The 12,589-nt window shown below is 37.9% G+C and overlaps 1 protein-coding gene across 4 annotated transcripts in view; it reads left to right on the top strand.

Moving 5' to 3' along the window:
* CCNY (cyclin Y) overlaps positions 1 to 12,589 on the top strand; it is a 129,776-nt gene that overhangs the window by 76,225 nt on the left and 40,962 nt on the right. For 3 of the 4 annotated variants that reach the window (XM_071734797.1, XM_071734798.1, XM_071734796.1), the window contains 2 exons: positions 5,485 to 5,559; positions 11,048 to 11,082. In XM_071734797.1, the coding sequence (XP_071590898.1) occupies positions 5,485 to 5,559; positions 11,048 to 11,082 (110 nt within the window). Of the gene's footprint in view, positions 1 to 5,484; positions 5,560 to 11,047; positions 11,083 to 12,589 lie in introns of those variants that run through there. The other variant, XM_071734799.1, reaches the window with a different exon arrangement.

Genomic DNA, 12,589 nt, shown 5'->3' with positions numbered 1-12,589 from the left:
GATGGGATGCATGCCAATACAATCGCTTCTAGTGTTAGCTGGCTCTGTGTCATTTGATGGATTAAGGTTATTAAGAGAGAAGGTGGAACTGGGGGACTTGAGTACTGTGTTCTCAAGTGCCAAAAAGCAGTGTTTAGTGACAAAATGGAAGGGTCAGCAGTGAGAGAATGGGCAATGATGGGAGATGCTCAGGGAAGTGCAAAGCATAAAATGGGAACCGTAGTTCCTCTTTTCATCTTGCATTACTTGAGGGCAACAATATCACATAAGTTCATTGAAAAAAATGTTGTATGGGAGTAATGTCTTCATATTACTTATATTGCTTAAAATATTCACAGCAGACCATACATCTGAAAAAATTATGACAAGCCTTTCCCCAACTTTGTATTCCAACAGCAGAACTAGAATGTGGTGTCTGTGTTTCCTTGCCTTTTGGTGAGAAGCATTAGACAGCTTCACTTGGCTTCAGCTCTGTTGCCCTGACAGTGCAAAGCCAGATGAGCTGAGGCAGGTGGTATTTTTTTTAATCCTCTGCTACGTTATAGATCAGTGAAACTTTTAAGCTTCTTGTTGGTTACAGTAAAAGTAAAATCTAATAAATGCATTACTGGCATATATGAGAGACATTTATGAGAGGAACTTGAGATGGAGAAGTTTTATTAGTTAGTATTTTTTCAATTCTAAATACAAGGATATGTTAAAAAAGAGACTTACCACGTTGTGTCAGTTCATCTGATTTGCTCGTGATGTGTTTAGTTGGGACAGACTGCTGTGCAAGGGAACGCAAATCCTCAAAAATAAATAAAACCTGAAAATCCCGGGTGCGAACCTTGTTCAACCTTGTTCTGTGCAAAGTTAAATGTATGTGATTTTTCCTTCCAGAAGAGAAAATAAATACAACTGTGGCTGTAAGAACTATTTGGTGTTGTAACTTGGCTGACTGGGGAGGAATAACTGTGGAGAAACAAGCATTATTTGCCACAGACGGCTCCTTTTGTTGATGAGCTGTCTTTGTGCCTCCCTTGAAGACTGAGATCAGAGCAGAGCCTGGAACAGAGTCCCCGTGTAATTGGAGCTTGCTGAGAAATGTCGTGCCTGTCTTGTGCTTGGAATGGTGCACAGAATAATGTAGCTCCAGGGTAGCAAAGATCACATCCAAGTTTTTCCAGCAGCCTAGCCAAACCTGAAGGAGTTTACCCTTCCATCCAATTGCCTCCTGAAAGCCTTCCAATTTACAACTTTCTTTTCTTCTCGTAATCAGTTAAAAAGCACTGGAATATCATAATTAACATTCATTCTTACAAGAATACTACAAGCAGTAACACAGCTAAGATGCATTTTTATTGGAGGTAGATGAGTTGCTGCTTACACAAGACATGAAGTATTTAAAAAAAGGTACAAATAAATCTTGTGGTCAGATACAGATAAATCTTCATGCTGTTATTGTGTGATGCTTGAATGGCATCTGAAACTTCTGGTATTGGATCTCACATCTTGGAAGCTTTCCTGTAGCAACAGATGCAGTTATTGTTATTACTCAGTGAAATCAGCCTATACAATTCAGTTCTATTTTGTCTTGAAAGCTATAAAAACTTCTGAAGAGAAAGCAGCCCAGTTCTTTGTTTATTTTAGTGAATTATTTTAGTCCCAGTGCTTGGCACTTCCCACATTTTGGAGACCTTAGTGTACAGAAGTCCCAAATGGAAACTTTAGTAGTAAACTTAGTCATATGGCTTTTCCAAATGTAAGATTTTATCATGGCTCCTTTGCATAAGTCATGGTGATTTAAAATAAAGTTTAAGAAAATTTTTAATAATGGTGAGGGATTGCTTTTGTCAGTCTTTTGCCTGTGGTCTCACCTCTTACCTTTAAGTAATCTTTGGGTTTTTTTGCTTCTTTTGTCTAGAGGCACATGAGGGGGATCCTCTTGGCTGAGGTACCCATTTAAATCTTACCAACTTGTGAAGGAATTATAATAATATTTATATAATCATATTTTCATTACAGTACATATAAAGAGCTAATTGCTGTTACTAGGGGGGAGCAGCCCACCAGAGTAAAAGAGAAGCATTAAAGACAAGGTGCAATAAGACTTGGGAAATTTATTTTGGCAGGTTTTTTTTCAAGGTTCAGTGTTAGGGAAACTTCCCTCCTGGACTGTGCCTGGAGATTTGTTTCAGGTTCTCTTCCCCCAGATGACATCAGTTCATTCATATACTCTGGGAAACTGAAACCTGGAGCAACAGCTTCATTCTTTCTGCCAGCCAGAGTAATAACTCCTCGGGTCTAGTATTGTGGTGGTGTGGCAGGCTGGGGAGGCAGATCCCTGGTTTGGTGGCACAGAGCAGTGCTGTTCCCCACCCATGGCAGGGTACACCAAAACCTCTGCCCTCTGTGAAACCCTTGCCCTTCCCTCACATCACCTGTGCTTCTCTTTGCTGTTGTTTTCCATTTCAGCAGGAAACATGTAGGGCTTAATAAAAAAATGGCTCATTTCTTGCATTCTTTTTATGTTTTTGTAAGCAACTTTGTGCCTTTTTTGTTGTTTCCACCCACCAGGCCACACCAGGCAGCTGCTCTGTAAAGCCAGGCCGTCAGTACAGAGAAGGTAGCAAGGAGGTTGACTCACGTGTAGTCCCCAGTCAGCTGCAGTTTCCTCTCTGGCATACACTGGATGGGTCTGCTATTTTGTTACCTGCAGTTCCTTTAAATAATTAAAAAATCTTATGGGAAGAAGAAACATGGATCGATCTCCTTTTTAAGAATATGAAAGATCATTAAACTAATCATAGAATTGCTAGGGTTGGAAGGGACCTTAAAGATCATACAGTTCCAACCCCCCTGGCATGGGCAGGGACACCTCCCACTGGACCAAGTTTCTCAAGGTGCCATTCAACCTGGCCTTGAACCCTTCCAAGGAGGGGGCATCCACAACTTCCCTGGGCATCTCACCACCCTCAATGGAAATAGTTTTTTCCTAATGTCTAACCTAAATCTCCCCTCTTCAAGTTTTAAACCAGTTGAATGCATAGCACCATCTCTTTCCTTAACGATAATGGTGGTTGTGCAGTGGCAGTGAGAGCCTGTGGTCCCAGGCCTAAGGGAAAGGAAGCAAAGTAAATTCACCAGATTATTTCAGAACTGTTTAAATCTGAAACAAGTGTGTTACTCAGTTTAGAGCTAAGCTCCCTATTGAATCAGCATCAGAGCCTTGGCAGTGCAATCTTACCCAGCTTTCATTGTTCAAAAGGAAGGAAATAACATCTTATTTTTCTGATAGAATCAGTTCTGTTCCCTGCACTGCAGCCCACGTGCACTGTTATAAAAGCAGTGACTGTGTTGGTTTTTCCTGTTTGTGTCACGGCAGAAGCTTTGATGCATGTTGCTCAGATGTTTGTTGCTACAGCACCCATCCTTCATCCTCTTGTGGTGTGTCTTTCTGTCTCAACAGATTATTTAGTCTCATCCTTTTCTGTTTTTATCTTGCATAATGTATTCTGACCACAGGTCTTAAAACGTAGCTCTTTCTGAAGAATTACAAGAGTTTAGTGCAATTTTAGAAAGTTTACAAATGTGCCTCGGGGATTTGCTGAGGTTTTGTGCATAATAATTTACATATTGCTATTTCTGAAGATTTTATAGAACATAGACTTGAGGCCCCCTGGGATCATCTGATCTGACCTGCATATGAATCATAAGCCAGTAACTTGAATGTAGTTATTCTTGAATTGAGCCTAAATACTCATGCTGGACTAAAGCCTAAAGATGTTTGGCTGAAGCAGTCTTCTAGAAAGGGAAAAACATCAGTTGAGTTCCTTGGGTATGGGGCTTCAGGGCCTAATTATCCTCTGCTTTTTTTCATCCAAGTTTGCAATTAAGGTCTTTCTGCTTTCATTTGTCACTGGTTTCATGCTAGATTAAAAAGAGCTGTCAGTACTTTTTGTTCTCCCCTGTGAAGGTACATTTGAACTGCAGATGCCTCCTAATTTTCTTCCTTCATCAGCTAAATGGTGTGAACTCAGAGTCTCACTTGAAGGCATTTTCTGCAGTCCTCCAGTCATTCTTGTGGCACCCTTTTACGCTCATCTGAACTTTATTCTTATCCTTTTAAAAAAGTGCAAACTGAGGCTGTATTCAATATTTTTGGTCTCAGTAATGCTATTTAAGATATTGTTTTGTGATTTAAAACCCTGCCTGGGCTTTAGCCCAGTGCTGAAACTGAACAGAATGCAGCTACTGTGGCTTTGGGAACTAAGTTTCTGACAGTGTAATAACCTGAATCACATCTGATTGTGATCTTCTGGTGTTCATCTTAACTTGGTACATAACTGCATAGAAGTTTAAGTTATGTGTAAAATCGACTTCTTTTTTTCTTGGTGAGAGATTAAATTTATTTCAGTGTGGTAAATCAGTATGCCATTATAATCACTCTTCTTTTGGTATACTACTAAGTGTGTTTATATGTATTTGTATTTACATGTTTTGTAACTTTGGTCTCGCCCAAATTCTCCAAAACTGTGAATTTTGTTAGGAGCGTGAGCTCTTAGCTGAAGTATACCCAAGTCTGGCTTTGCTTTAGCTAACCAAAAATTATTTTTTACTTAAATGTACATCCATATGGATATATAGACGTGTATGTATACATGTATTTATAGAGAGACACCTATGGGTCCTAATCCTGAGAAGACAAAACCACTGAAGTTTTCATAGGGTGTCATGATGAAATTTACTGAATTAAATGTATTTCAACTGCAATAGGGAAAAAACCATTCATGGAAGTTTGTATGAGCTGGGATAGATTCAAATAAATTCAAATATTTAACATAGTAACTTTTTAAGGATTTGTTTTATTTGTTTTGTTTCTGTGGGGTTTTTTGTGGTTTTGAGTTTGTTGTTTTTGTTTTTTGTTTGTTTTTTAGAAGTTGTCACAGCAGGGAATATGTTTATCTATGAAGTATCAAGGAAGTTCCAAGTTTCTGTAATCTTGTGTTGTAATCTTGACCATTTAAAACAGTCTGACCCTAGACTCTACTTGTTTACTACAGCTGCAATAACTACTTCCTGTATAACATCTAATCTCTCAAACCCATCTATCTACAGAGGGTTATGTATTTGTTTTATAATGCTTAATTCTTCTATAATTGCATATAACAAGCTGACTTCTAGTGCTAAGCAATGGCTTTGGACCATGGTAGGAAGAAACTGATGGGAAATGGATAATTCCCAACTTCTTGTGTACAAACTTCTCAAATTGCTTTATCTGTTTTAATCCTAAAGCAGCCCTTAAAACCAAAGTCTAATCCCAGAGATGTGTAGATGTAAATGATCTGCAAGCCAAAACGAGCCACTTGTGTGAAGAAGGATAAAAAAGTGGGCCTCAAGATGCATTTTGTTCTACAACAGCTGCTAAAGTATGTGAAATCTCTGTATGCCATTGGATAATGATAAATGTTTTCATGCTGTTCTTACTCTCTTTTTTTCCAGATTTGAACATGGAATTCAACCCCTCAGATCATCCACGGGCCAGTACGATATTTCTCAGTAAATCACAAACAGATGGTAGGTTACTGAATTTATTACAGTATTTGCTATTGCATTTATCTGTAAATGTTTTGTTAGAATGCATGTGACAGTCTTTTAATATATAATTCACCTCCCAAAATAAGAGGTTTTTATAAGCATCATATTAGAGTTAAATAATACCTTTAGTTAATTATTTTGTCAGATCAGTAGGAGAAGGTACAGGTTTGAGTCCTGTCATATCCTGAAATTATAACTCATAAATAGTCATTGTATCAGAACTACAAATATGGATAAATTTTAATATATATATATTAATATATATATATTTTAATTTCCTTAAATAACAAGCAAATTGGTGTAACCCTTTGCTTTGTTTTCTTTTTAAACTCTGAACAAAAGGCCAAGCTTCTGGGAAATGTAGGGAGTATATTCTTGAGAAAATGCCCATGAACACTATCTAAGAGACAATCCAGAGTTTCCTCCAATGTAGCTGATACTGTAAATGAGCTCAGAACTGGATTTTAATAAAGAAACAGCCTTCATCGCACCAAAACATGCTTTGTTCCTCTCTCATTATGGATTTGATATAATCATATATTTAGATGGAATATTTTTTTTATTCTTAGAGAGAATGATCCCTCTGAAATTACATCTGTTAAGCAAGTCTCTTGATAAGAGTTAGAATAGAAGCCATTTATTCTGCCTCTTTAGTTCCCTGCTGGACATGTATGACATGTTGTTTCAGAAATAGATGAATAATTGATGCAAAACACTTTATTTTGTACCAAGGTTTTCAAAGCAGTTTCTGTGTAGTAATTCTTACGGTTCAGTATGAATTCTTTGTCCTTCTTTCTGCTGCTTATAAATGCCATTTTTGATTTACATAGCAAAACACAGAGTAAAACATACCACGTAAAAATAATGTAGCTTTCATTTACTATATATTTTTGGCTAATTTTTGAGAATGACTAGAACAAAGAGGATAAACATTTATTCCCTAATTGAAGAGTTGATTTATGTGAGTACCTCTTTTGCCCTTCAGATTGTCCTTCTGAATTCAGACTTGGTTTTGTCCATGCCTTAATCTGTTGCATTCTAATCTAGTTTAGTAGTCTGCAAAATTAATATGATAATATTGCCATAATATACTATATTGTGAAGATTTATTTCAATTTCATAGCTTTTCTTTATAGTTTTTTGAGACTGTATAATCCCATATGGATGCTACATGTTTCTTGTTACAGCTTGTTAAAAAAAAAAAAAAAAAAAAAAAAAATCCCAATTCCAGCAACTAGAATTTTGACCAGACGTGATGATTATTGTCTACTTATAGTAATAGTTGTTAAATTATTACACTATGTAGTTAATTATAAGCAATTTAAAATAATTAGTTTACACCCATGCTAGAATTGGTCTATGAAACTTTGTTCTATTTTAAGTTATACAAAGAATGTATTTTTGAGTGAGGACAGCTAATTTAATGAAACAATATAGAGACTGTATCAAGAGGAGTGTAAAACTGTTCAGCTAGCCTTGATCGTAGTGGAAAAAATCCAAAATCTATCCTGCTTCTACAAAAGAAAAAAAGAATTTGCAAGCATTTATCTGTTGATGTATTGCCAAGAACCATTTTGGTGGGACAAGTCACAGCAGTAAACATTTTGCTTGGCTGTCCTTTGAGCCAATTGTGGAACAAAGTGAGCTATAGGAGTTCTCACATTGTTCAAGGATGTTGCCTGACACCAAAATGCAAGAAAATGTTTCTGAAGGGGAAAATATAAGGGTTTTTTAGGGTGTGTAGCTGTATTCTGACAGCCTGGCGTGGAGCCTTGGGGACCCCCAGTACTTCTTAAGTCATCATAGAAAGGGGAGAGCTGAGCTGGCAGTGTTGGAAATACCAAACTTGGGTAGGGAACTGCCAATAGTGTTGGGTTGGCAAACCTTCCTGATAACTTCAGGTGAAAATATGTCTGTGAGCAAGAACTGAAGATGTTTAAAATATATGCACTGGAGAGATGAGGGACAATCAGGACTCAAGGTTTCATCCAGAATCTGGCTGTCACTCTTGAGTGTTCACAACCATGTTTCTACAGCAGGATGGGACCAAGTCCATCGCTAGGCTCTAGAGAGACTTGGCAACATTACCTTCAAGTAGTTCCACATTTGGCTTTGCAGTAGCCCTTTACTCTTCTGGCCTCACTGGTGATCTTGTAGCACTATTCTGAAATAGGAGCTGGGCTTGAGCTGCATTATCAACTTGTGAATGAAGAGCAACCAGCTGACTACCCCAAATATAATGAGACAGACATGGTATTACATGCTCTGAATTTTTGTTTGTCCTTTGAAGACTGAAAGCCACGCTAAGCATCTAAATCTGTCCTTTCCCTCTTACTCAGTAGGCCAAATGCATCTTTAACTACCTGAGAGTTCAGTGCATCCATAGAAGACACAAGAAACAATATTAATTTGATATCTAACTCAAGTAGCTTTTCTAAATGTTTCCAGCTCTCTGTGAGAATTTTCTAGGTGCTGAATCTTACATGAGGAATTCTCCCTGTCTAGGGAGCTAGTAAAGAATATGACCTTTTATGTCTTCTGTGAGTGCTTTATGCAAATTTTATCTTGTTTCCGGAGTCTGGCCTGTAAGCAGGATGGTGCAGGTGACTGGAAAGCCATGGACTATGTAGTGTGTGATTATGGTTAAGCCAGGGTTTCCAAACATACCACTCCAATAATGTAACTTCCTTTCCTTATAAAGCAGGAGGGCAATGGTTGCTACTTAAGGGTGCTGGTAGTTGTCTTTCCTGTGTTTTATAGCTGCCCACCTCTGCTAACTTATTTTATACACTCAATGTACTGGCTAAATTTTGCAGTATCCATGCAACAATGGGCTTCAGACAATGAGGATTTTGAAATTGTAGTCATATAGTGGAAATAAGTGAAGTAAGCTGCACTTACTCTTTAATGTTAACTGGGACTAGTGTCCTGTCTCAGGTAAAACAAAAAGAAATTATTTACAAACTCCCAGAATATGAGACATTTTTACTGATGTAATCCTCAGGGATTTTGTCTTTAATCATGATACCAGCAACATTCTCTAGACAACAGTCTAGAGAAATTGCACAGCTAACTCCTCTATTTCAGGATATTTTCCTAATATTGCAAAAAGCTCAACAGTAACAATTGGAAGTACCACCAGAAATAGAAACAGGTTATTGGCCTTAAACTAAGAAAAATTAAAGAGAGTTTGACACCATGCCAGTCTCCAGCTGAAGAGTTCCATTCCACTTCCAAGTTTCAAAATGTTAAGAAGAAATTACAAGTTTAATTGTTTAAACTGACTCTAAATCTGCTCAGCTTCATTTCCTCAAAACCCAGTGCTAAACAACCAAAAATCTAGAGCTGCAGTTGCAATTAGTTTTGTAGTTTATCCTACAAAGTGAAAATCAGGTGTAAGATGGACACCATGCTGAGCCCTAGGGACAGTGCAGAGGATCTTTGCACTGACTCCTTAAAAAGTTGAGCCTTACACTGTGGCAGAGTGGGCCAGAAGCACAAAAGCAAAGCTGCTGCCTTGTAGTCTCTTGCTGGAGAATCCAGGCTGAATTTCTGTTGTATGGCAGAAATAAGGGAAAGGAGGTCAGCATGGTGCTGAGAAGAAGGTGCAGCGCAAGCAATGAGGGGAAGTGAGGGGTGTGTATAAATGCATTAATATATTCTCCTGAGATTGAAAGTAGCAAATGTCAGTAAGCTGTCAGTGATATTCTTTCTGTGGTACATAAATAATTATACTTTCATGGTGAATTGAATAATATAATGGATACAAGGAAAAAAACCAGAAGAGAATAACTAAGGTAGGGGAAAAAATGTGATGAAAATGGAATTTGGAGGGTACTTTATAGAATTTTGTCCATAAGAACTTTGTATGTAATATAATTGTTGATTAAACCACTGTTAAATACTTAACTGTGTTCATAATGTTGCAGTTAATAGGTGTTAATTTTCAGCTGTGTACCTGATGAGGTTTAACATGCAGTTTATCAGAATTGTTTACTACCTATACTTGCAATATGCAATACTAGACAAATAAAATACTGTGGCTGTTCCTACCATCATTTTGTTGTTCCCTTTAGATTACTTATGACCCTTGCTGGTGATAAAAGCAGTGTGTGGAACTTAAGTGTAGGTCAGTGTTTTAGCAGGATTTTAAGCAGTTTAACTATTTACTAGATTATCGGAATTTTCCTGCTGTTCCTGTTTAATTCTGTTTCTTTTACAATGTCCATAATTGTGGATCTGAGCATGTGCTAAGTGACATGGCTAACATCTGTCATGTGTGATTCTCCTTTCTGCTCCCTGGGAGGAAAATTATGTAAGATTTTTAAAAGTTTTTTCTTATTTTCTTTTCATTTTATGTCTATGCTGAACACAGTTATTTCGCAATAGTCACACATATAGCCTTGTTTATTTAAGATTGCTTGCTTAAAAAAAATCACAAATAATGGCTTCTCATCCAACAGGGAATGGACAGGCTGTCCCACCATTATGAGCATTCTTATTTTGCTAAGTGCTTTGGGTTGCGTAGCTTTTAAGTCATGGTGCACCAAAGTGCATTTAATCACCTACAGCATGAAACCATTATTATTTTAATCCTGCAGTTTGATTTATGTGTTAGTTGCCTCCAGACTTGTATCCTAAATGCTGTGGTATTTTGACTGGAACAGAGCTCCACAGGCTCTCTATGGGGTGAGTTAATTGGGAAAGTGCTTAAAAAGATTAAATAGAGTATATTTAATCAGCTGTAATAAACATTTTTCTGACAATTAAGCCTCTGTACATCTATCTTCCTTCTTGTTGCTGTTTACTTTCTGAATATTTTGACTAATTGTGGCTTTGACTTACAACCCTTTGCTTGTGGTGACTGGTTCATACTTGCCAAAGTAATACATCTTCATTGTTGCATCTGACATAAGACATAGTTTCAGGCTTGCACCTGATCGTTATAGAAGACAGCAGTATAATGCATATGGTTTCAAGGCTTTTCTATGGGAGTTAGTGCACAGTAAGCTATGATGAGAATTTGCTAACTCCAAAGTGTGTAGCTATTTAGGTGCTTTCATGCCTGAAAAGTAGTATAGGCCACTTCACAGCAAGGTGCCTTGCACAAAAGTACTGGTGGCTCAGGAGTACCCATGCAGAGACCTGGTAGAGGCTGGCTAATCCATTGCTCACTTGGACTTAGCTTACTGCATATTAACTTTCCCATCCAGCCCAACGTCTGATGAAGTACCCCAAAGGATGAGAATTTTAATCCATCACCACACTCGTGAGCATAAATGGCTTTATGCATACAGCTGTATGATTCCTTCTGTGTTTGATGTATGAATACACTTGATTAGTGCAAAAGGAATTGTAATGTTGCACATAGATAGCCTCCTGTTCTTTTTATTATAAATGGTATATAAGAAGCTTAATCAGGAAAAATAGTCATGTAATATTTCTATCATATTTTGTGTTTTTGCAGTGAGAGAAAAACGCAAGAGTCTCTATATAAACCACGTAAGTGAAAATGCCTCGCTATGCAGCTTTCTCCTTGTTGTCTACATTATACAGTAAATAAGAGTTATCACACGTGATTTCCATATTGGTGAGAGGGTGCTGGTGCTTCAAATGTCTGTTCTGCATCAGGATCCAGAGGTTTAGGTCTCAGCTACTGAGTTAGTGGAACGGATCTCTTGGTTGAAGACCATATCATGCTCACAGCCAGTGTGCATAGGTAACTGGTACCTGAGACAGAGAGCTGCATATTAATATGATTTTTAAAATTACTACAAAAACTAACAAAAATTTAAATTACATTGTATGCAAGTTTGCTCTGGCAGAGAGCTGCAGCATTTGGTATTTACACAGAAGTCCTGAAGTGCCTGACCAGTGTTGATGCAATGTAAATGTGGATTGACATGTGGTACTTGCTGAGTATGAAGATGGGGTTTTGATATACTTGTGTACCCTGGGCATTTTTCAGTTCAGTTCTAGTCTTTTGGAGCAAATTCTAGGTGAAGCTGAGAACAAATCCCTGTTAGCCTGTTTGGGACCCGGCTCTTTGCCCCAATTGGAATTGTTTGTATTACTGAAGAGCCTGGAATGAGAGTGGTTCCCAGTATGTTAAGCCTTGTGCTGAAATATCTGGAGTCAAACCTCAGTAAAGCTGAGAAGGGTGTTTCCCAAACTGTATTTGCCTTTATGGTGAAACGGAGAGAAATTCTCCAACATTTGTTGATCTGAAAATGTGGGCCATATTTCACGAATAGTTTTTAAGATAGTACCTCTACTGAAAGAAGCAGCTGTGGTTTATAGCCTCTGCATAACAGTATCATATAGCCCTTGTGTTCAGGTGAACATTTGTGCATCTCCTGGTAAATGGAATTGAGGCATGAATGCACAAATTCAGCATGGTTAAAAGCTAAAATGGATCTGCTTCTAAATGCAATTCACTTTAGGGCTTGCACCTGCAGGAAGGGCGCAAGAGGCAGAAGTGAACCTCTGAGCAGGGTAAAAGGCAGGACTGCTTCATTTGTTGGCAGAACTGGTTTGTGCTGAGTGTTGCATGGCTTCAAAAGCAAGCTGAGATTTTCAGTTTCCCAAGAGTTAACATTCTGAAAAATAAGGCTTTATAAAAGCCTTACAGTTGGCCCCACCAGGTTAGCAGATATTCTCTGCTTCTCATCTTTTGTGTCCTTATAAAATGTTTCCACTGTTTACAGCATACCTGAGGGTGATTTGGGGTGCAATTGTATTACTATAAAATTAGTTGTAAAGCTAATGCACTGGGTTCCTGTAAACTTAATAATGTGTGCTCAGTAGCTTCCAGCATGCTATTGAGCCTTTGAGTTGGAAGGTTCATTTGGACACTGCAAAGCAAAGTATTAACGGAGTTTATGTGACAGACCACTCTGTGTCATGGATCAAATTCTCACGTCCTGATTCTCTTCACATCATTCAAAAGATGTGTTCTGCATTAGGCAGACAGCAAGCATATTCCTCTGGTGGACTGAGCAAAGATGAC

Source organism: Heliangelus exortis, chromosome 2 (genome assembly GCF_036169615.1).
Source record: "Heliangelus exortis chromosome 2, bHelExo1.hap1, whole genome shotgun sequence".
NCBI classification, from domain to species: domain Eukaryota; kingdom Metazoa; phylum Chordata; class Aves; order Apodiformes; family Trochilidae; genus Heliangelus; species Heliangelus exortis.
Note: the sequence above shows the minus strand (reverse complement) of the source record. Positions and strands in the feature narration are given on the sequence as shown.